At 39.6% G+C, this 27,765-nt stretch overlaps 2 protein-coding genes across 4 annotated transcripts; one reads left to right on the top strand and one right to left on the bottom strand.

Annotated features, from left to right (window-relative positions):
- Window positions 1–92: 92 nt before the first annotated feature.
- On the bottom strand, window positions 93–27,748 carry tspan14 (tetraspanin 14). 3 transcript variants are annotated; one of them, XM_062059339.1, is made up of 10 exons: window positions 27,616–27,748; window positions 23,817–23,996; window positions 9,961–10,041; window positions 5,365–5,415; window positions 5,157–5,303; window positions 4,900–5,070; window positions 4,702–4,827; window positions 847–894; window positions 651–764; window positions 93–578 (listed from the first exon to the last, which is right to left on the bottom strand). In XM_062059339.1, exons 3-10 carry the CDS (start codon window positions 10,039–10,041, stop codon window positions 513–515), a joined length of 804 nt encoding a protein of 267 aa, XP_061915323.1. In that variant the 5' UTR covers window positions 23,817–23,996; window positions 27,616–27,748; the 3' UTR covers window positions 93–512. The 3 variants fall into 3 exon arrangements, with proteins under 3 accessions (XP_061915323.1, XP_061915321.1, XP_061915324.1); XM_062059337.1 differs by lacking the exons at window positions 23,817–23,996; window positions 27,616–27,748 and adding an exon at window positions 10,568–10,929; XM_062059340.1 differs by lacking the exons at window positions 23,817–23,996; window positions 27,616–27,748 and adding an exon at window positions 10,265–10,430.
- On the top strand, window positions 13,958–25,770 carry prph2b (peripherin 2b (retinal degeneration, slow)). Its single transcript, XM_062059336.1, has 3 exons — window positions 13,958–14,793; window positions 18,545–18,791; window positions 23,790–25,770. The coding sequence occupies exons 1-3, from the start codon at window positions 14,213–14,215 to the stop codon at window positions 23,982–23,984; spliced, it is 1,023 nt and encodes a 340-aa protein (XP_061915320.1). The 5' UTR covers window positions 13,958–14,212; the 3' UTR covers window positions 23,985–25,770.
- Window positions 27,749–27,765: the final 17 nt, after the last annotated feature.

The raw sequence follows: 27,765 nt of genomic DNA on the forward strand, positions 1-27,765 counted from the left end.
AGCATGTTTCCTGGGGTCAACAGTCCACTTGTCCAAAGAATTAATTAGCATTTTGGCTAACTTTCATATTTGTTTAAAAACATCACAAGGACTGCCTAGAAAATAAGTTTAATAAGCAACCTGTGAATATAAAAACTTTGTGTAATACTTTTAATACTTGCACATTTATTCAACGCTCAGTAACTAGGAAGTGGAAGTTAAGGAATCCAGTGTAAAAACAACTAAAGAATGGGTCACATGACCCCTGCCGCTTCCAGCCTGTCTTTAGAACTAAGATACATCACTTGGTCACATGACTTCAGTCTGTGACGTAACCATTTTTTGAAGAAAAAAAAAAAGTCAAAAAATACCAAGGTTTTTTAAGTCTGCAGAGGAGAAGCGCTACGGCGCTAAGGCAACCTCGTTGCGGTAGTCCGTCGCCGTAGCAACCGCATCCACGCCAAGCTGAGAGACCATTCCAGAGTGAGTCCCAGGAAGAAGAAACGGCTGACGCCCTCGGCTCCCCGCCGGGCTCAGTACGAGATCCGCACCTTCTGGATGTCAGAGATGAGCGTCTTGGCCAAGTAGATGCCCACCATCTGAAAGGAGGAGACACAGGCGGTAACGCACACACGCCGCACGGAAGCCGCAACCTTCGTGTTGGTCTGCACCTGCAGCAGAGAGATGACGACGAAGACCGAGGCCACCGTGTACAGGTTCCTGGGTAACCAGTCCTCCAGCGCCGCCATGCAGCCCTTCACGTAGATGTGCTCCGCCCAAGTGCTCTTTAAACAACACCACCACAGACACACCTCAGTTTGCATGTCAGCCACACAGGTGACGTAAACAGGAAGTGTGGCGCCTCACCTCATTTCTTCGCACGCCGTAGCCGCACTGAGTGTTCACCACAGACTCCTGGGACACGTACAGACACACATTAGTGAGGTCCAAATGAAAGTTAGGTGCATCAGCAGTTTTTTTATCGTTATATTCGGAGTAGAGATTGACAGATTATAGGCGTGGATATTTGCCATTTGGCCTTTTTTTTAAAAACATACACATATGACACCAGTATTTAAATACAATTATATTTTGCCCTGCTTGAGTAAAGTTCCCTTATTGCTGGAGCCAAAATGTTATCAAACATCTAAGATTATTAATTTTCAGTGTCCATAAATGAAGGTGTGTGTTGCTGAGCCGAACATAATCTGGACTGGACCTGGTTTTAAGAACCCTTTAAACAATCTAATTTCATTCACAACCTAGTCTGGTGAAGATAAGGTCCTTTTTTTCAAAATAAAATAAAATAAAATAAGATAAATAAATAAAAAACATTTTCTTGAATAAAAAAAGAAAGTAAAACAATGCAAAAACAATTACATAAAAAATAGTAATGAATGAAAATGTTAGTGGAGCAGCAGCACACATATTCATGTGTGCTTCAAGGACTGTATCCCTTGCAGACTGTATTGTTCTATATTGTAGGAACCAGAAATTTAAATAACAGAAAGAAACAACCCTTTTGTGTGAAGGAGTGTAAATGGGGGATGAAAGGTTTTTTGGGTTGGTGCACTAATTGTAAGTGTATCTTGTGTTTTTTATGTTGATTTAATAAAAAAAAAAAAAATTAAAATAAAAACATTTACCGAATTTTTCGGACTATAAGTCGCAGTTTTTTTCATAGTTTGGCCGGGGGTGCGACTTTACTCAGGAGCGACTTATGTGTGAAATGATTAACACATTATTGTAAAATGTCAATATTATTTAGCTCATTCACGTAAGAGACTAGACGTATAAAATTTCATGGGATTTAGCGATTAGGAGTGACAGATTGTTTGGTAAACGTATAGCATGTTCTATATGTTATAGTTATTTGAATGACTCTTACCATATGTTACGTTAACATACCAGGCACGTTCTCAGTTGGTTATTTATGCCTCATATAACGTACACTTATTCAGCCTGTTGTTCACTATTCTTTATTTATTTGAAATTGCCTTTCAAATGTCTATTCTTGGTGTTGGCTTTTATCAAATAAAAGCCAGTTTTTTTAAAATGTTTTTTTCCTTCTTTATTATGCATTTTCGGTCGGAGCGACTTATACTCCGGAGCGACTTATACTCCGAAAAATACGGTAATAAATAATACTCTCATGATCAATTCTGACATCTGACATCACATTTATTTGAGTTCTTGTGAGAATTCTTCTCCGGTCTGCTTTCTCTGCCGCTTGCCTGCAGCACGTTTCCTCTGTCTACCTGCCAAAACTTCCATTTCCCCCCCCCTGAGAAATCCAGTTTTTGTCCTTCTTTGCTGACATCTTCCTGGTTGCGCTGTTTGTTTGATTTCGCAACTGCCAAGGAGTCGCTCGACACTCGTGGGCTCATTTAAAGAGTGCCACCAGTTTCATGTTCCGTGATTCAATCAAATAACGCAAACGGAAGGATGAGGAATATGAGATAATTCTATAAGTGAAGAGCAGGCAGCAGCTCATACATTCTGTAACATCCAGGAAGAAATGTCAGCCATCTTGAAAAAGGTCTCAACTATAATATACGTGAAGGAGCCCGGAATTGGTTTTATTTAAATGTTGGCAATATTTCACGAGAAAACCTTACAATGTATTAAATCCATAAAGTGCTATAAGATTGTATAAAAATGGAGTAAATGAGTTATTGTGATTAGAAATGTCCGATAATATCGGACTGCCAATATTATCGGCCGATAAAGGCTTTAAAATGTGATATCGGAAATTATCGGTATCGGTTTCAAAAAGTAAAATGTATGACTTTTTCAAACGCCGCTGTGTACACGGACGTAGGGAGAAGTACAGAGCGCCAATAAACCTAAAAGGCACTGCCTTTGCGTGCCGGCCCAATCACATAATATTTACGTTTTTTTACACACAAGTGAATGCAAGGCATACTTGGTCAACAGCCATACAGGTCACACTGAGGGTGTGGGTATAAACAACTTTAACACTGTTACAAATATGCGCCACACTGTGAACCCACACCAAACAAGAATGACAAACACATTTCGGGAGAACATCCGCACCGTAACACAACATAAACACAACAGAACAAATACCCAGAACCCCTTGCAGCACTAACTCTTCCGGGACGCTACAATATACATCCTGGATGAAAACCAATGCTTCCCATCCAACCTGATGGAGCTTGAGAGATGCTGGAAGGAGGAATGGGCCAAACTGCCCAAAGATAGATGAGCCAAGCTTGTGGCATCGTACTCCCCATGGATTTGAGACTTTTATTGCTGCTAAAGGTGCATCAACAAAATATTGAGCAAAAACTTTGCTTATGTTCATGTAATTTCTTAGTTTACTTTCAATAAATACCTACAATTTCCGCAAAAAAACATTTGACATTATGGGGTATTGTGTGTAGAATTTTGAGGACAAAAATGAATTAATTCCATTTTTTAATAAGGCTGTAAAATAACAAAAAGTGAAGTGATGTGAATAATTTCTCGATCTGTTTGTCAATAAACAGCTGGACAAGGCTTCAAGTTGTTTTTTGAACATCATTTTTTTAGGAAAGGTGGGACCAGTAGCGACATGTTTTATGTTGTGTTTAATTTAGCAGAAAAACACATCAAAAACCTTTATGACGTGTGTCTAATTTTGGAATAAGGCTGTAACATAACAAAAGGTGGAAAAAGTGAAAGGCTGTGAATACTTTCCGGATGCACTGTATACTATTCAGGTTTAAGAATATCGGCTCCAAATATCAGTCACATAGTCATTATGGGGTATTTATTGTGTGTAGAATTTTGAGGACAAAAATGTATGTATTCCACTTTGGAATAAGGCTGTAACATAACAAAAGGTGGAAAAAGTGAAGCGCTGTGAATACTTTCCAGATGCACTGTATACTATTCAGGTTAAAGAATATACACTACCGTTCAAAAGTTTGGGGTCACCCAAACAATTTTGTGGAATAGCCTTCATTTCTAAGAACAAGAATAGACTGTCGAGTTTCAGATGAAAGTTCTCTTTTTCTGGCCATTTTGAGCGTTTAATTGACCCCACAAATGTGATGCTCCAGAAACTCAATCTGCTCAAAGGAAGGTCAGTTTTGTAGCTTCTGTAACGAGCTAAACTGTTTTCCGATGTGTGAACATGATTGCACAAGGGTTTTCTAATCATCAATTAGCCTTCTGAGCCAATGAGCAAACACATTGTACCATTAGAACACTGGAGTGATAGTTGCTGAAAATGGGCCTCTATACACCTATGTAGATATTGCACCAAAAACCAGACATTTGCAGCTAGAATAGTCATTTACCACATTAGCAATGTATAGAGTGTATTTCTTTAAAGTTAAGACTAGTTTAAAGTTATCTTCATTGAAAAGTAGTGCTTTTCCTTCAAAAATAAGGACATTTCAATGTGACCCCAAACTTTTGAACGGTAGTGTATAACTTGAAATAAATATCAGTCACGTAGTCATTATGGGGTATTGTGTGTAGAATTTAGAGGACAAAAACTAATGTATTCCATTTTGGAATAAGGCTGTAACATAGCAAAATATGGAAAAAGTGAAGCAGATGCACTGTGTACTATTCATTTTTAAATAACTTGAAGTATATTATCAAATACGAATATCTGTTATCGGCCTCCTTGACTACTGATAATCGGTACCGGTATTGGCTCTGAAAGCACCAGATGGGGGGATCCTTAATCAAGAGGGTGCAACTCACTGCAGGGTCGGCGATGCAGCAGGAGAAGGGAACGCCGCAGCTCTCTGTGCTGGGATTAGATTTGTTGCAGCTGAAATAGACGTTGAGGTTCCAGTCGTTGGGTTCCTGAGCGCCACAGCAGTGGTTCTGTCACACAAAACAAGCGTGCTGGTGTTATCGACGAGCCGCTGGCAAAGCAAAAAGGCGTCCGTGCGTTACCATCCTCTGCAGTGAGTCGATGAGGTTCTGCAGGTCGATGTCGTCTCGGTACGCTTTGACGTTTGCCAGGAAGAAGTCGTTGAGCCACTCTCGCAGCTGACTCTGAAAAAGCACCGCCAGCACGGCGGCCACCAGCTCCAAGACGAAGATGAAGCCGATCACGCCGGAAAACTGGGAGGGGGCGGGGGAGGGGGACGACAGAAATGTCAGGCGACGTCGGCGAGGAAGTGGACGAGGGCGCTTTTTTTTGTACGCACAAACTTGAGCAAGCAGATGTTCTCCCTCAGAGCGCCCACGCAGCCCGCAAAGCCCAGGATGAAGGTGACCGCGCCCACCACCAGGACCAGCCAGACCGGGTCAAAGCCGTGCAGCCTGGTCACCTGAGTCAGATCCAGAAGGATTCCCTGTGACGGACAGAACCTGCTGTGAGATTTGGGAGTGCGATGACAATGTCAATCACTGCACCTTTTCGCTCCACGCCCAAAAGCCCACGGCAATGAAGATCACTCCTGCTAGCTGCAACACACACACACACACAAGGTCAGGGGTCACGCTGGGGTCACACTTTAAAAAGTATTTGTCAATCTGCGCACAGCGCGCACGCACAGTAGAAGTGTACCGGTACATGCACTCGGTAGAAAACAAAAACTTTCCAAATGAGTAGCAAGTGTTTAAGTGTAAAAGTCATATGGTGTTAATATGAAAACTTTTTTGACACAAAAGTTACCGTAAATTACAGACTATAAGACGCTAGGGAAAACCAGTAGAAAATGGAAGGATGGATGGAAGACGCTTGTGGAAATCACACATGAACACCTTAAGAGAAAGCGATTGCAGCTATTTCAGATACAACACTTTCGAATGTCCAGGTCAGCTGTGATTCTACTTAGCGGAAAACTTTGTCCATTTGTCGAAGGAGAGACGACGAGAATGCGAGCTCCCGTGGATGTGATAAAAAGGCAGGGTGTGCTTTGTATTACCTGGCTGTCGAGGGAAGACTACGAAAAACGGCGAATGCAGTTGGACTGGCAAAGCAGACTGTACCAGTTATTGTCCGCCATGTATGTCACAGACTCAAGGTCTAGGTCCAGAGTATACAAAGTCACCAAAAGCGAATGGACAATGAAGGTGAAGGCAAAAGAGTGAGGAGGGTCCTGACTAGGGGTGTGGGAAAAAAATCGATTCAAATTCAAATCGCCATTCTCACATTGTACGATTCAGTATCGATTCTCACTTTTCAAAATCGATTTTTTTTATTTTTCTATTTTTATTAATCAATCCAACAAAACAATACACAGCAATACCATAACAATGCAATCCAATTCCAAAACCAAACCCGACCCAGCAACACTCAGAACAGCAATAAACAGAACAATTGAGGAGACACAAACATGACACAGAACAATCCAAAAGTAGTGAAACAAAAATTAATATTATCAACAACAGTATCAATATTAGCTACAATTCCAACATAACAGTGATTAAAAATCCCTCATTGACATTATCATTAGACATTTTAAAAAAATAAAAAAAAGAACAATAGTGTCACAGTGGCTTACATTTGCATCGCATCTCATAAGCTTGACAACACACTGTGTCCAATATTTTCACAAAGACAAAATAAGTCATATTTTTGGTTCATTTTATAGTTAACAAATTTACATTATTGCAATCAGTTGATAAAACATTGTAATTTACAATTATAAAAGCTTTTTACAAAAATCTACTACTCTGCTTGCATGTCAGCAGACTGGGGTAGATCCTGCTGAAATTCTATGTATTGAATGAATAGAGAATTGTTTTGAATCGGGAAAATATTGTTTTTGAATCGAGAATCGCGTTGAATCGAAAAAAATCGATTTATAATCGAATCGTGACACCAAGAATCGATATTGAATCGAATCGTGGGACACCCAAAGATTCGCAGCCCTAGTCCTGACCAGATATCTACATCCCGAGATTGATTGTTGTAAAATGTTCTTTTTCACATTGTGTACTTTCACATGTTTATTAAAGATTTGATTAATTTATGATGGCTCAGGTGTGATTCACTACAATAGGGCCCCACAGCACACTGGATTCCAGTTAGAGCTGGGCGATATATCGATATACTCGATATATCGCGGGTTTGTCTATGTGCGATATAGAAAATGACTATATCGTGATATTCGAGTACACGTCCTCACACAGTTGCTTTTAGCTGCGGGCATTACACTGCATGCGTTTCCCACTTTCTTGTCTCTCCTTCTCACAGACTTAAAACAAGCGCACCTTCTTACATACGTCACATACTGTCACTTGTGCAACGTCACACGCTCCAACGGAGCAGACAGGTAGCGACATGGTAACGTTAGCTGTGATGCTAACGGTGCGGTGCGAGTGGTACTACGAGAGAGAGAAGGTGCGAATTTCAGAACAAATGAAGGAAGAATTCATTCCCAAGAAAAACAGCACGGGGTCTATCGTCTGGCGGTGGTTTGGCTTCAAGCGGGAAGATGTTGAACAATTATGCGGCAAAAGCGTTGCTACAAAAAGTAGCATCACTGCTAATGTAGCATCATGTGAAAAGTCACCCGCTAGAGAATAAGGAGTGCTTGAAACTCTGCATGTCAACATCTTCGTTCGGTGCCACACCAACAAAATGCCCAAGCAACCATTTCCACATCAACACCGTATGAAAAAAATAGTCAACAGCAGGAGATAACGTCCGCAGGAACCTACCACATAGCGAAGGACATACACTATTTGAATTCCTATTATGCAGCTCATTTTTATTTGACAGTAATTGAAATATCTTGTGTGACATCATGCACAAAAGTGCACTTGATTTGTTTTAAACTGTTGTAGTGGCGTTCTGTACAAAAAGTAGACTTTAATTCAGTGTTGTTTTGATATGTCATCTTAGTGACATCATGCACAAAAGTGCACTCATAGCTTGTTTTAAAATGTCTCTGACAATCTTGCACTCTGTTTTGAAATGACATGAATGTTTGTGCCACTGCTTAATAACTGTTTAATAAATACACTTTTGGTAAATTGACTTAGTTGTGATTTCCCTCTTTGCATGAAAGTTTAAAATAAGCATATATTAATGCAGTATGGAGAATAATGTTTTAATGTAGACACATAGAATCATCATAGTGCTGTGATTATATGCATCAAGTGTTCATTCAAAGCTAAGGCAAAATATCCAGATATATATCGTGTATCGTGACATGGCCTAAAAATATTGAGATATTAATAAAAAGCCATATCGCCCAGCCCTAATTCCAGTTAATTGAAATACCACAACACTGGATATTGTTCAGATAAGTTATATTTAAGAACTTGCACACAAAGCAACACTGGAGGTGACTATGACGTGCGCATTTTCCACGCATGTGTATTAGGTAACGTTGCGCCGGCGGACGGAGGGGGAGGGAGTATTAAACGGTGGCATTGTTGTGCGTGGGCACGGATAAGGTTAGGTGGGATTTACCCTGGATATCCTTATCCGGCTTAGTGTAAACGGGGACTGAGATGTTGTGTTGTGGTGAAAGTCACTTAAAACAGACGGCTGGTGGCCGTCACCGGGCAAGCAATCATGGCTGCCGGGCCCTTCATTCATTCTCCAACCCACTTCTCCAAAGTGGGCTGGCTCAGGGTGGAGGACAGAGTAAAACAACTTGCACTGAGCCTAGTCTATAAAATCCGCTACACCTCCCTGATACCGAAGTACATGTCAAACTACTTCTTTAACGTAAATGACCGCCATAACCACAACACCAGGGGGAGTTCCACAAACCACGTTAAACCCAGATTCCGATCTAACGAAGGTCTAAACTCATTCTCCTTCTGTGCCACATCAATATGGAATGCACACCCAACAGGTGTAAAAGAAAGTGCCTCTCTATCCTCCTTCAAACCCGCACTAAAACAACACCTCCAGGCAACTTCAACCCTTGACTAACACCCTCCCCCTTCCACATCCCACCTCCCCGGATTGTAAATAACCAAATGTAAATAATCAAATGTATTTCTAATGTCTATACTTGTTCTTATGCTTTCTGAACTCACTATGTTATCTGCTCGCTGTACATATCCTACCAAGTCAGATCTACACTGTTTCAATGCCCATTTCTCTGATGATGCAATTGTTGATGACTGAAGTATGCTGTTATCAACCAAACCCTCCTCATCCCACCCCCCGGATTGTAAATAATGTAAATAATTCAATGTACCGTATTTTTCGGAGTATAAGTCGCACCGGAGTATAAGTCGCACCTGCCGAAAATGCATAATAAAGAAGGAAAAAAAGATATATAAGTCGCACTGGAGACCGGCCATACTATGAAAAAAACTGCGATTTGTAGTCCAAAAAATACGGTATATACTCTGATGATTAACTTGTGTGACGACTGTATTATGCTGATAGCATATATTTGTACCATGAATTGATTAATGGTACAAATTGTTGAAAAACTTATTCGGGTGTTACCATTTAGTGGTCAATTGTACGGAATATGTACTGAACTGTGCAATCTACTTGATGACTGTATTATGCTCATAGCATATATTTGTACCATAAATTGATTAATGGTACAAATTGTTGAAAAACTTATTCGGGTGTTACCATTTAGTGGTCAATTGTACGGAATATGTACTGAACTGTGCAATCTACTAATAAAAGTTTCAATCAATCAGTCAGGGTGAGGGGGCGTGGTAAGGTGGGGTTCATTTGCATATAACAACTCTGCCTCTCAAAACAAACCATTTTAAGAGGCTGCCAGAAAGTGGCTTGAAGATTGGTCTTTACAGCAAAATCTATGCACAATTTTGACAAAAAAAAACATAAATACATGTTAAGTGGAAGAAAAGGAAGTGTTTTAAAAATAGAAAAATAATCATGATATGACCCCTTTAACAAGCAACCATCATGCTGGTAAGTCATTGGTATATTTCGCAGTGATTTGTCTCACTTCCTGCCTCCTAAACCACACAGGATGTTGTGACAACACTTCTGTTAGGCAACAACCTCGGACAGCACACCTAAAGAAGCTTGTTAAAAAAAAAAAAACTTACCCAAAAGATGATATTGTAGCTGAACATAAGGTATTTGTAGCAGCAGCTGACTTCCGCATTGTCATAGCGGTAGTAATACATCTGTAACAAACAAACATACAACACAATGACACGTTATCTTTCCTAAAAATACTGTCTGTCAACAGTTAAAATGTATTGGAGATCGAAATGATTAAACGAATATTGTTGTATGTGTGAGAAATTATTTAAAAACATTTACAAAATGGTTATTAATCAAGCGGATCTTTTTTTTAGTGAATTATATTTATATAGCGCTTTTCTCTAGTGACTCAACGCGCTTTACATAGTGGGTGGCACCGGGAGCAGGTGGGTGAAGTGTCTTGCCCGACGACACAGCAGCAGTGACTCGGATGGCAGAAGCGGGGATCGAACCCAGAACCCTCAAGTTGCTGGCACGGCCGCCCTACCAACCGAGCTGTGCTATGTTGTCATCTCACCGGAAACTGCTAGCGTTGGACGAGCTAGCTAGCGAGCATCCGCGAATGAACGACTTAAACAATAAAATGTCGTCACTTGTCAAACAAATCCTTCATTCTATCCGTTTAAAGAAAATATATTTTTTAACGAAAACAAGATGCGAGTTTACCTCGTTGCGTCAAGATGGCGGATGAAGTCTTTTTTCGAAGTCCTTAATTACGACTCAAAAGTTGAAGAAAGGGCAGTGTCACAAAAACGTGTGGAAGTGCGTCAAGTTTGAGCTAAAGGACGAATATCTCTCACAAAGACTATTGTGTCATCACGGAAGCGGACGATTAAACCGGTCAGGCTAAAAAAAAAAAGGTGTAAATGTCAACAAAATACATTAACAAAGGCAAAAGTTGTTGATAGGAACACTACTTTTGTCTCCCTTCGCTTGGTAGTTCGTGGTGGCCAGCAAAGTGCTGTTGGTGAACTACCGCCCCCTGGCGGATGGGAGTGTCCGACACGTTTCTGCATGTTTTTTGTTGTTAGATTTTAATTTTTATAAACCTTTATTTATAATATGCAACATTTACATACAAGCAAAGAAATAATAATAATCACAACAAGTACAGAAACAGCGCCAGGGGGTTGTAAACTCAATAAAGTGACTAAAATAGAATGCAAGATATATATATGTAACAAAATGAAAAGCCATAGGCTCACACAAATTCTGTAAATAATCCAAATTTGGAACACAGCATCATAGTTTTCACAGCTTTTTGGTTGTTAGAGGTGGAAAGCATTTTAAAGTAAAATTTATCATTCGTGTAATAAACTTGTAATAAATAATTCACCCCTATACAATATCCTACCCTAATACCCTACTGTGCAATATTACCCTTCGAGTGCAATACATCCGACACTGATTGTTATTACTTTATTACTCCGGTACTCTTGTTTTGTTCTGTATATTGTACAGTATTTTGTATATTGTTTTGCATACTGTACAGGATTGCTTATTGTTTTTATTGGATAGTAGTCTGTTTATTTCAATTCTTATTTTTTTATCTTTATTACTTCTTGTGTGATTTATTTTTATTCCATATTAGTTTCCACTACCGCACCTTAAATTGGAGTCCTTAATCTCGTTATATGCAAATATAATGACAGCAAAGTTCATTCTATTCTATTCTTTTTTAAAGGCACAAAAGTGAAGTGTGAAGTGAATTATATTTATAAAGCGCTTTTGACTCAAAGCGCTTTTACATAGTGAAAGCCATTATCTAAGTTACATTTAAACCAGTGTAGGTGGCACTGGGAGCAGGTGGGTGAAGTGTCTTGCCCAAGGGCACAACGGCAGTGAATTGGATGCCGGAAGCGGGGATCGAACCCGGATCCCTCAAGTTGCTGGCACGGCCACCCTACCAACCGAGCTATGCCGCCCCAAAAAACAGGTCGGGTGCTGAGAAACTTGCATTTATGAATATAAAACTTAGCCAATAGCATAATGAGACGTTTCTGCATGTATGGAGATTGAATTGTGTTTTTATTACTCAATCTCATTTTAACTTTCATGTCAATTGTCAATCTCATTCAGCTCTCACTTTGAGTCTCATGTCAAGACTCAATCTCATTTAAAATGTCATGTCAATTGTCAATCGCATTCAGCTCTCATTTTGAGTCTCATGTCAAATCAGACTCATTTAGCTCCAACTTTGTCTCATGTCAACTAATCTCATTTCAACGTTCATGTCAATTGCCAATCTCATTCAGCTTTCACTTTGAGTCATGTCAAGACTCAATCTCATTTCAAATTTCATGTCAATTTCCAATCTCATTCAGCTTTCACTTTGAGTCTCATGTCAAGACTCAATCTCATTTCAACTATCATGTCAATTGTCAAATCTCATTCAGCTCTCACTTTGAGTCTCATGTCAAGACTCCATCTCATTTTAACTATCATGTCAATTGTCAAATCTCATTCAGCTCTCACTTTGAGTCTCATGTTAAGACTCAATCTCATTTAAAATGTCATGTCAATTGTCAATCGCATTCAGCTCTCATTTTGAGTCTCATGTCAAATCAGACTCATTTAGCTCCAACTTTGTCTCATGTCAACAAATCCCATTTCAACATTCATGTCAATTGTCAATCTCATTCAGCTTTTACTTTGAGTCTCACGTCAAGACTCAATCTCATTTAAAATTTCATGTCAATTGTCAATCGCATTCTGCTCTCATTTTGAGTTTCATGTCAAATCAGACTAGTTTGGCTCCAACTTTGTCTCATGCCAACTAATCTCATTTCAACATTCATGTAAATTGCCAATCTCATTCAGCTTTCACTTTGAGTCTCATGTCAAGACTCAATCTCATTTCAACTTTCATGTCAATTGTCAAATCTCATTCAGCTCTCACTTTGAGTCTCATGTCAAGACTCAATCTCATTTCAACTTTCATGTCAATTGTCAATCTCATTCAGCTCCAATGTTGAGTCTCATGTCAATACTCAAACTCATTTCATCTTTTATGTAAATGATCAATCATATTCAGCTCTCACTTTGAGTCTCATGTCAAATCTGACTCATTTAGCTCCAACTTTGTCTCATGTCAACTCTCAATCTCATTTCAACTTTCATGTCAATTGTCAATCTCATTAAGCTCTCACTTTGAGTCAGTCTCATTTCAAGACTCAATCTCATTTCAACTTTCATGTCAATTTTCAATCTCATTCAGCTTTCACTTTGAGTCTCATGTCAAGACTCAATCTCATTTCAACTTTCATGTCAATTGTCAAATCTCATTCAGCTCTCACTTTGAGTCTGATGTCCAAATCAGACTCATTTAGCTCCAACTTTGAGTATCATGTCAACTCTCAATCTCATTTCAACTTTCATGTCAAGTTTCAGTCTCATCCAGCTCTCAATTTAAATCTCATTCAGTTCCAACTCTGACTTTCATGTCACATTAAAATGGCCTTTACTGAACATCGAGTGTTTTTTTGAGTCAATTTCTATGTTGGCATTGAAAATTGAAACGCCAACAAGAGAGTTAATTTGGCTGAGTCCGCTCTCAGTGCTGCTGGAGTGGGCAACCGCACGTCACCCAGGTACCGTAACATGGCACCGTTGGATTTGACGTCAATCGGTGTCAAACATGTTTTCTTTAGTTGGAATTGTGGTGAACATTTTTAGTGACCAACACGATGATATCGATTACATACTTTGTAAGTAAACATTGAAGAGTTATGACACTTTTTGCGTCGAGCGGTCATGTGACTGCCAGGCGCTGCTTGATTGGTGAGCTGGAGTCAAAGGTCACTCGCGCTTATGTTGGATTGATCAAGAAGAGTCATGTGACCGATGTCTCCCCAACGATGTAAAAAGTTACTAGAGTAAAGGGAGTTACTACCCACCTGTGCTCATGATATACATTTTATTGGAATGTCATACCAGGTAATGACAGGCCCCGCCCCTCCAGGAAGCCAATTAGCGCTAAGCCTGATTAGCGGCGATTAGCTGTTCCGTGTTAATTGGATCAGGCTTTTGAGCTTGCGATGACGAGTTTGGGATCCATTGGAGTTCCGTCCAGCGCTCTGACCGGCAGCCCGCAGACTTCGGAGACCACCCGGGAGCGGCGACTGCGATGGGAGGCCAGCGAGGCCCCGGCCAGCATGGACTGTCCTGAGGTGCGGCGTGGCGCCATGGATCTTAAAGCCGGACCGCTTTTGGCCGCTCGCACCCGGATCTCACTGTGAAGCCGCTGCGTTCTCCGAGGAAGCCCCCCCCCCCCCCCACGTCTTCTAACCTTTGGATCGTCGTGTTGCCGAGATGCCGTTCATGCCGGTGAAGTTCACCCTGCAGAAGCGGGTGAAGCTGGCGCAGGGTCTGTGGATGCTCTACTGGTTCTCCGTCATCGTGAGCGTCCTCATCTTCAGCCTGGGCCTCTTCTTCAAGGTGGAGCTGCGCAAGAGAAGCGAGCTGATGGACAACGAGGAGAGCCACCTGGTGCCCAACCTGCTCATCCTGGTCGGGCTGATGGCCTGCGGCCTCAACGCCTTCGGGGGCAAAGTGTGCCACGACTCTCTGGACCCCGTCAAGTTCTCCAAGTGGAAACCCATGCTGAGAACCTTCCTGCTGCTCTGCTGCGGCTTCAACGTGCTGCTGCTGCTGGCGGCGCTGCTCTGCTTCCTCATGCAGTTCGCCGTCTACCTGACGCTGTCCGAGGGCCTGAAGAACAGCATCCGCTTCTACAAGGACACCGACACGCCGGGCCGCTGCTTCATGAAGCGGACTCTGGACTTGACCCAGATGGAGTTCCGCTGCTGCGGCAACAACAACTTCAGGGACTGGTTCGAAGTCCAGTGGATCAGCAACCGCTACCTGGACATGAGCAACGAGGAGGTCAAAGAGTGAGTCTCACGTCCTCTAGAAATGTCACCTGTTGTCTCATGGCGTGATGCGAACGCCATCGTGAGCTTTGAGCTTTGAGCCCCACCTGGTAAATACATGAGGGAGCTCATGAGAAGGAGGCCAGTGGAGGATGAGGAAGGAATTAGGAGGGTGAAAGTTCTCCTAAGTCTCTAATCTCACACGATGCGATCTTCCCTGACCTGACATGGTCAATGACGTCAGAACGCGCCTCACGCACCTCATCCCTCATATGTCTCATGCTAAACCTCAAGTCTCATGCTAAACCTCATGTCTCATGCTTAGTATCGTGTCTCATGCTAAACACCCTGTCTCTAGCTTAATATGTCTCATGCTAAACCTCATGTCTCATACTGTGTCTCATGCTAAACACCCTGTCTCTAGGTTAATATGTCTCATGCTAAATCTCATGTCTCATACTGTGTCTCATGCTAAACCTCCAGTCTCATGCTTAATATCGTGTGTCATGCTAAACCCCATGTCTCATGCTAAACCTCATGTCTCATGCTTAGTATCGTGTCTCATGCTAAACACCCTGTCTCTAGCTTAATATGTCTCATGCTAAACCTCATGTCTCATACTGTGTCTCATGCTAAACCTCAAGTCTCATGCTTAATATCGTGTCTCATGCTAAACACCCTGTCTCTAGCTTAATATGTCTCATGCTAAACCTCATGTCTCATGCTTAATATCATGTCTCATGCTAAACCTCAAGTCTCATGCTAAACCTCATGTCTCATGCTTAACCTAATGTCTCACGCTAAACCTAATTTCTCATGCTAAAGATCATGTCTCATGCTTAATATTGTAGCTCATGCTAAACCTCAAGTCTTATGCTAAACCCCAAGTCTCATGATAAGTATCATGTCTAATGCTAAACATAATCTCTCATGCTAAACCTCATGTCTCATATCGTGTCTCATGCTAATCCTCATGTCTCATATCGTGTCTCATGCTAAACCTCGTGTCTCATGCTTAGTATCGTGTCTCATGCTAAACACCCTGTCTCTAGCTTAATATGTCTCATGCTAAACCTCACGTCTCATGCTTAGTATCGTGTCTCATGCTAAACACCCTGCCTCTAGCTTAATATGTCTCATGCTAAACCTCATGTCTCATACTGTGTCTCATGCTAAACCTCAAGTCTCATGCTTAATATCGTGTGTCATGCTAAACCCCATGTCTCATGCTAAACCTCATGTCTCATGCTTAGTATCGTGTCTCATGCTAAACACCCTGTCTCTAGCTTAATATGTCTCATGCTAAACCTCTTGTCTCATGCTTAGTATCGTGTCTCATGCTAAACACCCTGTCTCTAGGTTAATATGTCTCATGCTAAATCTCATGTCTCATACTGTGTCTCATGCTAAACCTCCAGTCTCATGCTTAATATCGTGTGTCATGCTAAACCCCATGTCTCATGCTAAACCTCATGTCTCATGCTTAGTATCGTGTCTCATGCTAAACACCCTGTCTCTAGCTTAATATGTCTCATGCTAAACCTCATGTCTCATACTGTGTCTCATGCTAAACCTCAAGTCTCATGCTTAATATCGTGTCTCATGCTAAACACCCTGTCTCTAGCTTAATATGTCTCATGCTAAACCTCATGTCTCATGCTTAATATCATGTCTCATGCTAAACCTCAAGTCTCATGCTAAACCTCATGTCTCATGCTTAACCTAATGTCTCACGCTAAACCTAATTTCTCATGCTAAAGATCATGTCTCATGCTTAATATTGTAGCTCATGCTAAACCTCAAGTCTTATGCTAAACCTCAAGTCTCATGATAAGTATCATGTCTAATGCTAAACATAATCTCTCATGCTAAACCTCATGTCTCATATCGTGTCTCATGCTAAACCTCATGTCTCATGCTTAGTATCGTGTCTCATGCTAAACACCCTGTCTCATGCTTAATATGTCTCATGGTAAACCTCATTTCTCATACCGTGTCTCATGCTAAACCTCAAGTCTCATGCTTAATATTGTGTGTCATGCTAAACCCCATGTCTCATGCTAAACCTCATGTCTCATGCTTAATATCATGTCTCATGCTAAACCTCATGTCTCATGCTTAACCTAATGTCTCACGCTAAACCTAATTTCTCATGCTAAAGATCATGTCTCATGCTTAATATTGTAGCTCATGCTAAACCTCAAGTCTTATGCAAAACCTCAAGTCTCATGATAAGTATCATGTCTAATGCTAAATATAATCTCTCATGCTCAACATCACGTCTCTTGCTAAACATCATGTCTATGTCTCATGCTAAATCTCATGCATCATGCTAAATGTCATGTCTCATGCTAAACATAATTTCTTATGGTAAACCTCAAATCGCATGCTAAACCTCAAGGCTCATGCTGAACATGTCTATATGTCTCATGTTAAATTTCATGTCACATGAATAAACCTCATGTCCCATGCCAAAAACATCATGTCTATATGTCTCATGTTAAATCTCATGTCACATGATAAACCTCATTTCTAATGCTAAACATCATGTCTATATGTCTCATGCTAAACATCACGTCTGTCTCATGCTAAACGTCACGTCTCATGCTAAATGTCATGTCTATATGTCTCATGCTAAATCCCATGTCTCATGCTAAACATCATGTCTCATGCTAAATCTCATGTCGCATCCTAAACCTCATGTCTCATGTTAAATCTAGTTCCTCGTGGTAAATCTCAAGCCTCATGCTGAATCTCATGTCACATGCTAAACATCATGTCTATGTCTCATGCTAAACCTCATGTCTCATGCTAAATCTGATGTTGCATGCTAAACCTGTCTCATGCTAAATCTGTTTTTTCAAGGTAAACCTCAAGTCATCATGTCTATATGTCTCATGCTAAACATCAGATCTAAATGTCTCATGCTAAACATAAACTCTCATGCTAAACATCACATGTCGTACTAAACATCACGTCTCATGCTAAACATCATGTCTATGTGTCTTATGCTAAACCTCATGTCTCATGCTAAATCTAATTTCTTGTGGTAAACCTCAAGTGTCATGCTAAAGATTATGTCTATATGTCTCATGCTAAATCTCATGTCACACGCCAAACATGTCTATATGTCTCATGCTGAACCTCATGTCTCATGCTAAATCTCACGCCACATGCTAAACCTCATGTCTCATGATCAATCTCATTTCTCATGCTAAACATCATGTTTCATGCTAAACCACAAGTCTCATGCTAAACATCATATCTCAGGCTAGACCTCATGGCTCATGCTAAACCTCATGCCTCAAGCTAAACATAATTGTATTGCTAAACATAACCTCATATCTCAGGCTAAACCTAATGGCTCATGCTAAACCTCATGCCTCATGCTAAATCTCAAGTCTCATGCTAAACATCCTTTTCAATGCTAAACATAACCTCATGCCTCATGCTAAACCTCAGGTCTCATAATAAACATCCTGTCTCATGCTAAAGCTCATGCTAAATCTTGCCTAATGTATTGTATCATAGCTCAAGTCTGAAGTCCAGTCTCAAGTGTCACAGGTCTCACTCACTTCCAGTCTCATGTCAAGTCTGAATCCAAGTCTCAGTCTCATGCAGCTCTGACTGTGAGTCTCATATCAGGTCCCACGCTAAAAGTCTCATCAGGAATTTTGACTTTGTCTCATGTAAACTGATGTCATTGGACTTTCTCATGCTTTTCTCACCGCCTGGTGTAAAACTGGTCTTCTTGTGGTCTTGTTGCCGGCAGCCGCGTCCTCAGTAACGTGGAGGGGAAGTTCCTCATGGACAGTGTCCCATTCAGCTGCTGCAACCCCGGCTCCCCTCGGCCGTGCATCCAGCATCACGTGACCAATAACTCCGCCCACTACGACTACGACCACCGCACCGAGGACCTCAACATCTGGACCAGGGGCTGCCGCGAGTCCCTCTTCTCCTACTACAGCGGCCTGATGACCTCCATCGGCGCCGTCGTCATCGCCACCATCATCCTGGAGGTAGGCGGCCTACGTCCAATCAGCATCGAACACGGGACGGGCGTTTGATAAATAGACCAATCACTCGTTAGCGCAAGGCTCCTCAAACAGTGGGGCGTGATTAGTGGAGGGGGAGCGTGAGAGGCAATAGCATAATAGCATATATCTTGACACATATAGATAGATGAATAAATAAGCATTCACTTCAGAGGCCAGTTGAAAAAATTCTGTCCCCAGAAAGTGTAACTGAGCGGCGCTGTGTAATGTGTGTGTGTGAGGGCCGTGAGAGCCACTAACGTATATATTGACAGATAGATAAATAAATAAGCATTCACTTTGAGGGGCGTGAAAAAATTCTGTCCCTAGAAAAATGTCACTTTGAGCAGCGCCGTGATATGTGTGGGGGGACTTGAGAGGCACCAACATATATCTTGACACATACATATAGATAAATAAATAAACATTCACTTTGGGGGGCGTGAAAAAATTCTGTCCCTAGAAAATGTAAGTGTGAGCTGCGCCACGATGTGAATGGGGGTGTGAGAGGCACTAACGTATATCTTGACACATACAGATATATAAATAAATAAACAATCACTTTGGGGGGGGCGTGAAAAAATTCTGTCCTTAGAAAAATTTTACTTTGAGCAGCGCCGTGGTATGTGTGGGGGGGACTTGAGAGGCACCAACATATACAGGTATCTTGACACATACAGATAGATAAATAAACATTCACTTTGGCCCCCCCAAAGTGTATGGGGGGGCGTGAAAAAATTCTGTCCTTAGAAAAATGTTACTTTGAGCAGCGCCGTGGTATGTGTGGGGGGGACTTGAGAGGCACCAACATATACAGGTATCTTGACACATACAGATAGATAAATAAACATTCACTTTGGGGGGGGGGGCGTGACAAAAATTATATCCCTAGAAAAATGTAACTGTGAGCAGCGCCGTGATATGTGTGGGGGGAGCGTGAGAAGCAAAAGCGTAATAGTTTATAACTTGTTGTATTACAATAGATAAATAAACATTCACTTCAGGGGGGCGTGAAAAAATTATGTTCCCCAGAATTTTTTTTACTGTGAGCGGCACCGTGATATGTGTGAAGGGGGGCCGTGAGAGGCAATAGCGTAATAGCATGACCCATAACGATAGATAAATAAATAAGCATTCACTTCAGAGGGGACGTGAAAAATGATGTCCCATAGAAAAATTGAATGGAGAGCAGAGCCGTGATATGCGTTGGGGAGATGTAATAGTGTAATAGTGTATATCTTGACGCATAACGATAGATAAATAAATAAACATTAATTTCAAGGGGGGGGGGGGGGGGGGTGAAAAAATGTATGTTCCCTAGAAAACATTTTAACTGTGTGGGGTGCCGTAAAATGTGTGAGGAGGGCTGTGAGAGACAATAGCCTTGACACATAGATAAATAAACATTCACTTTGGGGGGGCGTGAGAAAATTCTGTGCCCTAGAAAAATGTAACAGAGCAGCGTCGTGATGTGTGGTTGGTAACGATAGATAAAATAAATAAATAGACATTCACTTAAGGGGGGCGTGAAAAAAGAATGTTCCCGAGAAAAAAATTAACTGTGAGGGGTGCCGTGATATGTGTGAGAGGGGCTGTGAGAGGCATAGCATATATATTGACGCATAAAGATAGATAAATAAATAATTAAGCACTTCAGGGGGGGCGTGAAAAAATTTGGTCGCCTAGAAAATTTAACTGTGAGCAGTGCCGTGAAATGCATTGGGGGGCTGTGAGAAGCAATAGCCTAATAGTGTATATCTTGACACATAACAATAGATAAATAAACATTCACTTTGGGGGGGCGTGAGAAAATTCTGTCCTCTAGAAAAATGTAAGTGAGAGCAGTGCCGTGATATGTGTTGGTGCAGGGGGGTAATCGTGTAATAGTGTATATCTTGACACATAACAATAGGTAAATAAATAAATTAATTCATTTCAGGGAGGCGTGAAAAAATTATGTCCCCTAGAAAATTTAACTGTGAGCAGTGCCGGAAAAAAAGTGTTGGGGGGGGCGTGAGAAGCAATGGCATAATAGCATCTTTAGTGTCAATAAAGAACTATCTTGACACATACATATAAAAAACAACAACAATATTAATTAATTTCAGGGGAGGGCGTGAAAACAATTCTGTCCGCAAGGGGGGCCGTGAGAGAAAGTAATTCGAAGCACTGCGTTAGCGAGCAAGAAGGTCAGCTTAGTATGGGGAAAAGAGAAACGTGTTAGGAAGCTCACTGAGGATCAGAGACTATTCTAGAAGGTTAATCCCACTTCCCTTGCCAAGTTGCATTCTGGGAAGATCAGATGTGGGTCAAAAAAACAAGCGAGGACAGCGGCGGATTTAGGCGTCACATCCTGAACTCAATCGCTCAGAACTCGTTGACAAGCTCCGCCCCCCCGTTGTCAGACGGGGCTCTGATTGGCCGATATCCTTTCCTTCTTTTCTCGACCTTTTTGAAAAACTGGGATCCATGAACTCGTAACAACACAAGTCAGTGCTGTGATGATGTAAGCCAACGCTTCTCTAGTATTTTTTTGTCATGCCCACCCCCTCCTTTTGGGGGACATCATTTTTTCACGCCCCCCCCCCCCTCCAAAATTGAAATATACGATTGAGAACCTGGCAAAAACACAAAATGTGCAATTTTTTCCCCAAAAAATATTTCAAAGTGGAATGTTTGATGTGAAGTAATTGGAGCCTTAAATAAGTCCATTTATAACAACATTGATTTTATGTATTTTTTTTACATTTTTATCAATGATAGTTAAAAAAAAAAAAAAAAACTTTATTGGGGATCCAAATGGGTCCCACTCATAAAATTATTAAAAATAAGTCTTTTTTTTTTTTTTTACTTCAACAATTAAGTCTGTAGATCAACTTCAGATCTGTCAACTATGAGTTTTTATAAACATTTTTGGCATTTGTTTTTGTTTGTTTGTTTTATGCCCTTTTTGTCAAAGAAAAAAAGTGAAATATATGATGTGAAGTAATTGGAGCCTTTAATAGGTCAATAATTATTTTATCTTTTTTAAATGATTTTGATTCTTTTTTTTTTTATTTTTAGCTTTGACAGTGATGAATGGGACTCTCCCATTCATAAAAGTTTTAAAAATAAGTAACTTTTCCTTTTTTTTTTTTTTTTTTACTTTCAACACTTACATTTCAAGATTAACTTTAGATCCTCACGTCAATTACAAGTATTTATTATTTACATTTTTAGTTTTTTAGTTCAGTTAAAATTATTGGGGGCCCCAAAGGGTCCGACTCATAAAAGTGTTAAAAATAAGTCACTTTTTAATTTTTTTTTACTTTCAACATTTGCATTTATAGATTAACTTCAGAACTATCCGTCAATGACAAGTATTTATTATTTACATTTTTATGCCCTTTTTGTCAAAGGTAACTTTGTAATATTTTTCCAAAAATATTTTAAAGTGAAATATTTGATGTGAAGTAATTGGATCCTTGCAAAGATTAATAATTCATAACATTGATTTTGATTCATTATTATTTTTTTAGCTTTGACAATTTAAAATCTGATTAAAATTATTGGGGACCCAAAATGGTCCCATTTATAAAAGTGTTAAAAATAAGTAACTTTTATTTTTTTTACTTTCAACACTTAAATTTCAAGATTAACTTCAGATCTATCCGTCAATTACAAGTTTTTATTATTTACATTTTTATGCCCTTTTTGTCAAAGGTAACTTTGTAATATTTTTCCAAAAATATTTTAGAGTGAAATATTTGATGTGAAGTAATTGGATCCTTGCAAAGAGCAATAATTCCATACATTGATTTTGATTCATTATTATTTTTTGAGCTTTGACAATTTAAAAAAATCTGATTAAAATTATTGGGGACCCAAAAGGGTCCCACTCATAAAAGTGTTAAAAATAAGTCACTTTTTTATTTTTTATTTTACTTACTTTCAACTTAAATTTCAAGATTAACTTCAGATCCTCACGTCAATTACAAGTTTTTATTATTTAAATTTTTATGCACTTTTTGTCAAAGGTAACTTTGAAATATTTTCCCCAAAAAATATTTTCAAGTTGAATATTTATTGTGAAGTAATTGGATTCTTGAATAGATCAATCATTCATAACAACATTGATTTTCCATCCATCCATCCTCTACCGCTTGTCCTGATTCATTTTTTTTTTGAGCTATGACAGTTTAAAAAAAAATCCCATTAAAATTATTGGGGACCCAGAAGGGTCCCACTCATAAAAGAGTTAAAAATAAGTCATACTTTTTTATATATTTTTTTTTACTTTCAACACTTACATTTCTAGATTAACTTCAAATCCTCACGTCAATGACATGTTTTTATTATTTACATTTTTATGCACTTTTTGTCAAAGGTAACTTTGAAATATTTTCCCAAAAAAATATTTTTAAAGTGGAATATTTTATGTGAAGTAATTGGATCCTTGAATAGATCAATCATTCATAACAACATTGATTTTGATTCATTATTATTTTTTGAGCTATGACAGTTAAAAAAAAATCCCATTAAAATTATTGGGGACCCAAAAGGGTCCCACTCATAAAAGTGTTAAAAATAAGTCACTTTTTTATTTTTTTTTACCTTCAACACTTAAATTTCAAGATTAACTTCAGATCTATCCGTCAATGACAAGTTTTTATTATTTACATTTTTATGCCATTTTTGCAAAGGTAACTTTGAAATATTTCCCCAAAAATGTTTTAAAGTGGAATATTTGATGTGAAGTAATTGGAGACTTAAATAGGTCAATAGCTCATAAAAAACATTGATTTTGATTCATTATAATTTTTTGAGCTTTGACAGTTCAAAAAAATCCCATTCAAATTCTTGGGGACCCAAAAAGGTCCCACTCATAAAAGTGTTAATAATAAGTCATACTTTAAAAAAAAAAAAAAACTTTTAAGACTTAAATTTCCTCAGCGTCTGATAAGTACTGATGTGTGCGTGCGTGTGTGTGTGTGTGTGTTGCAGTCGGTGGACATGGCGGGCCTGAAGTACCTGAGCACGGCCCTGGAGACCATGGCGGACCCGGAGAACCCCGAGTGTGAGAGCGAGGGCTGGCTGCTGGAGAAAAGCGTCAAGGAAACGCTGATGGATTGTCTGGCGAAGGTCAAGACTTTGGGCAAGTCCAACAACGTGGAGGAGGGCGAGGAGGCGGCCGGCTGAGAGCCCCGCCCACTATAGACACACACACAAACACGCGCACACACACTGTAAATAAACACAACATTAAGAGTCTTTTCTCACAATAAACTGACATGAAACAACTTTTTTTTAATTTGTAGGCCACAGGAGCGCACACACACACACACACACACACACACATTCACGCACACGCAAGGACACACAAAGTTGTTTTCAAGTTAGTGATGGGTCTTTTTGTCACTTTAAGCTTTTATATGGAAGTATTATTGTAGTAAAACTATTTGAAAAAGTGTACCTCAATCTGTGTGTCTGTAATCCGATTTACGTGTTTGTGTACTCATTTGTGTGTCTATGTCAAAATGTGTGTGTGCATTCAGATCCATGTGTGCATGTTTTAATTAGTGTGTCTGTATCTCAATATGTGTGTAATCAGATCCGCATGTGAGTGTTTTAATGTGTGTGTCTGTATCTCAATCTGTGTAATCAGATCTGTGCACGTTAATACATGTGTGTGTAATCAGATCTGCTTGTGCATGTTTTAATTTGTGTGTCTGTATCTCAATCCGAGTGTGTGTAATCAGATCCGTGTGTGCGTGTTTTAATTTTTGTGTATCCGTATTTCGATTTGTGTGTAAAAAAAATAAAATGTCTGTTCGTATTTCTCGAGTGTCAAGTGTCGCAAAAGCCACGTGTAAAAAGACAACAAATCAGGGTTCCTGCTTCACACCAATCTGAACACAGACACACACAGATCAAAATACAGACGGACTGGTTTTTGTGTTTAAACACATAAATCGGAATATGGAGACACAAATTAAAACACACACATGATCTGATTACACACACAGATTGAGATACAGACACAAATTAGTATAGAGACATTTGAATCGGATTACACACGCACAGATTTTTTTTTTACACAAAGATCAAAATAGGGACAGTTTTTGGTTACGTACATAAATCGAAATACGGACACACAAATTAAAACACGCACACGTGGACCTGTTAAAACACAGATTGAGATACACACAATTTAGTACACGGGCACGTGAATCGGATTACAGACGCACAGATTTTTTTCCCACACACACAAATCAAAATATGTACAGATATATATATTTTTTTTTTACACACAAAAATTGAAATACGGACACACAATTTAAAACACGCACATGCGGATCTGATTTCACACACATTGAGATGTAGACACAAATTAGTACACAGGCACGTGAATCGGATTAGATATTTTTTTACACACACAGATCGATAAGCAGACAGGTTTTTTTTTACGCACATAAATCAAAATACGGACACACAAATTAAAACACGCACACAGATTGAGATTCAGACACACAAATTAGTACAGGGACACGTGAATCGGATTACAGACGCACACATTTTTTTTTTCACACACACGCACACAAAAATCAAAACGCTTTTTTTTTTTTATACACACAAATTGAAATACGGACACAAGTTAAAACACACTAACAGGCCTGATAAAGCACACACACAAATTGAGATTCAGACACACAAATTAGTACACGGACACGTGAATCGGATTACAGACGCACACATTTATTTTTCCACACACACAAATCAAAACACGGACAGAGATTTTTTTATTACACACAAATCGAAATACGCACACAAGTTAAAACACGCACATGCTGGCCTGATAAAGCACACACACAAATTGAGATTCAGACACACAAATTAGTACACGGACACGTGAATCGTATTACAGACGCACACTTTTTTTTTTCCCACACACACAAATCAAAACACGGACAGAGATTTATTTATTTTTACACACAAATCGAAATACGCACACAAGTTAAGACAAGCACACGCTGACCTGATAAAACACACACACACACACACACACACACACACAAACACACACACACACATACACACACATTGAGATTCAGACACACAAATTAGTACACGGACATGTGAATCAGATTACAGACACACTTTTTTTTTTACACACACACACAAATCAAAATACGGACAGACATACTTTTTTTTCTTTAAACACATAAATGGAAATACGGACTCACAAATTAAAACACACACACCTGATTACACACACAGATTGAGATACAGACACACAAATATGTACATAGGCACGTGAATCGGATTGAGATACGCATTTGCAAATAGTTTTGCTCCAATAAAACTTCCATTTAGTCACAAAAATATGTGTGTGTGTGTGTGTGTGTGTGTGTTGGGGTCTCGTCCTGGTCACAAACTCCTCCCTGTGGAGCCGTCCATCACAGGTGACCTCTGACCCAGCAAGGCAAGCATCACTTTGACATGTTTGATTATGAAAATGAAAGTTATAAATTGTGTAGCTGTACTGTAAATGTTAGCGATTATTCAAATATATTTTATTGTACATAGAAGAAAATTGTTGTTCCTAATAAAGAAACAATGTGAAGGATTGTCTTTTGAATCCCAGGCGCCGTCTCCCGCCAATAACGACGTTTGCACTGCACATCAATTTTTTTTTTGCCTTGGCATCGACGTCACTTGCGTGCGCACTTTGATCAATTGAAAACGATAGAAGTAGACCGGGAGGAAGTCGCTGCTAGTACTACAAAATAAAACAAAAGTAGCAACACCTTAAAAAATGTGTTTTTTTACGTGAAAGTAATTTAATGTATGAATGGATGTTTATACTGTAATATATTTGGGAGGGTTTTAATCTGTTTAATGGCTTTTAAGTAGAGGAGACACGGACATCAGCGTGGATTTACGTTGGCTTTATTTTTCAACTCACATGTAAGAAAACGCGCCACAGCGTCAATTCCTTTCTTTCAACAATCACTATTTGTTCAGAATCAAAATAAATGCTCATTTATAACATATAGCCTATTATTTGCGCACTATTGACAAGTAATACTTCGAAAAATCGGTCGTGTTCAGTAAACTTTGCACACCGAAACCGGATGTGATGAAGTTTCTACTTCCGCTGGTCTTCCCCTACCTCCTGATGTGGTCGGAATCTGATGCCAAAATATCAGATTTGAAGCACTTTGAAGACCATTTGCATAATAATTGAAAAAATAATTCGATTTAAAACCTTTTAAATAGTTTTCTTTCTTTTACTTTGGCCACAAATAGAACACGCACATTCTTAAAATGTACATATCGCAACTAACCCTCTTGGCAAAACACTTTAAGTTAGTTGAACATTCTGAGGAGAAAAAAAATGGTGCAGTTTCAAAAACACCAAGAAGAACACAATGAACTTGGAATTTGTCTCGGTGTTTTTACAAAGCCGTTAAACTTTAAGCGCTTCCTGTTCCGCATTCTCGTGTTGGCAGGTCGCCATTAAAGACGTGTGTGGAAACCGCCAAAAGGCACTCATTTAACATCATTCAAATATTACACCTGTAATATAATCCAATTTATTGTCAAAAAAACGACGCCATGATAGCCGAATTAAAGGCAATATACGTACAAACCTAACCAATGTGAACATAGTAGATTTAAGCATAAAATAAAATAGAACGAGCACAACAAATGTAGAAACACACATTTTTACAATGGAGTTCAGAGTGCACGTCGTGCCGTTCACCATTTGCCAGCGCTGTACGGAGCTCTAACTACAAATATGTTGACTTAAGTCTTTGCATCTTACCGTTTACTTATTTTAACTGCAAGGTGGATGATTTACAATAAAATAAAGTATTGTGGGTCGATACTGCCGCCAGCCAAAACAGGAGCAGCTGATTTGGCACCTGCGCTGATTGGAGTAGCAGCAGCCAATCCAGAGGGCGCTTAAAGTCAG

This window comes from Entelurus aequoreus, linkage group LG09, assembly GCF_033978785.1.
Source record: "Entelurus aequoreus isolate RoL-2023_Sb linkage group LG09, RoL_Eaeq_v1.1, whole genome shotgun sequence".
Taxonomy (NCBI): Eukaryota; Metazoa; Chordata; class Actinopteri; order Syngnathiformes; family Syngnathidae; genus Entelurus; species Entelurus aequoreus.

Bases quoted from the DNA above. Each gene is read 5' to 3' on its own strand.
- tspan14 (XM_062059339.1), bottom strand. From the start codon at position 10,041: ATGTATTACTACCGCTATGACAATGCGGAAGTCAGCTGCTGCTACAAA. The intron at 765-846 runs GTGAGGCGCCAC...TGTTGTTTAAAG, and splicing joins ACGGCGTGCGAAGAAATGAG to AGCACTTGGGCGGAGCACAT. The intron at 579-650 runs GTGCAGACCAAC...TCCTCCTTTCAG, and splicing joins TCGTCATCTCTCTGCTGCAG to ATGGTGGGCATCTACTTGGC.
- prph2b (XM_062059336.1), top strand. From the start codon at position 14,213: ATGCCGTTCATGCCGGTGAAGTTCACCCTGCAGAAGCGGGTGAAGCTG. The intron at 14,794-18,544 runs GTGAGTCTCACG...TGTTGCCGGCAG, and splicing joins AGCAACGAGGAGGTCAAAGA to CCGCGTCCTCAGTAACGTGG. The intron at 18,792-23,789 runs GTAGGCGGCCTA...TGTGTGTTGCAG, and splicing joins TCGCCACCATCATCCTGGAG to TCGGTGGACATGGCGGGCCT.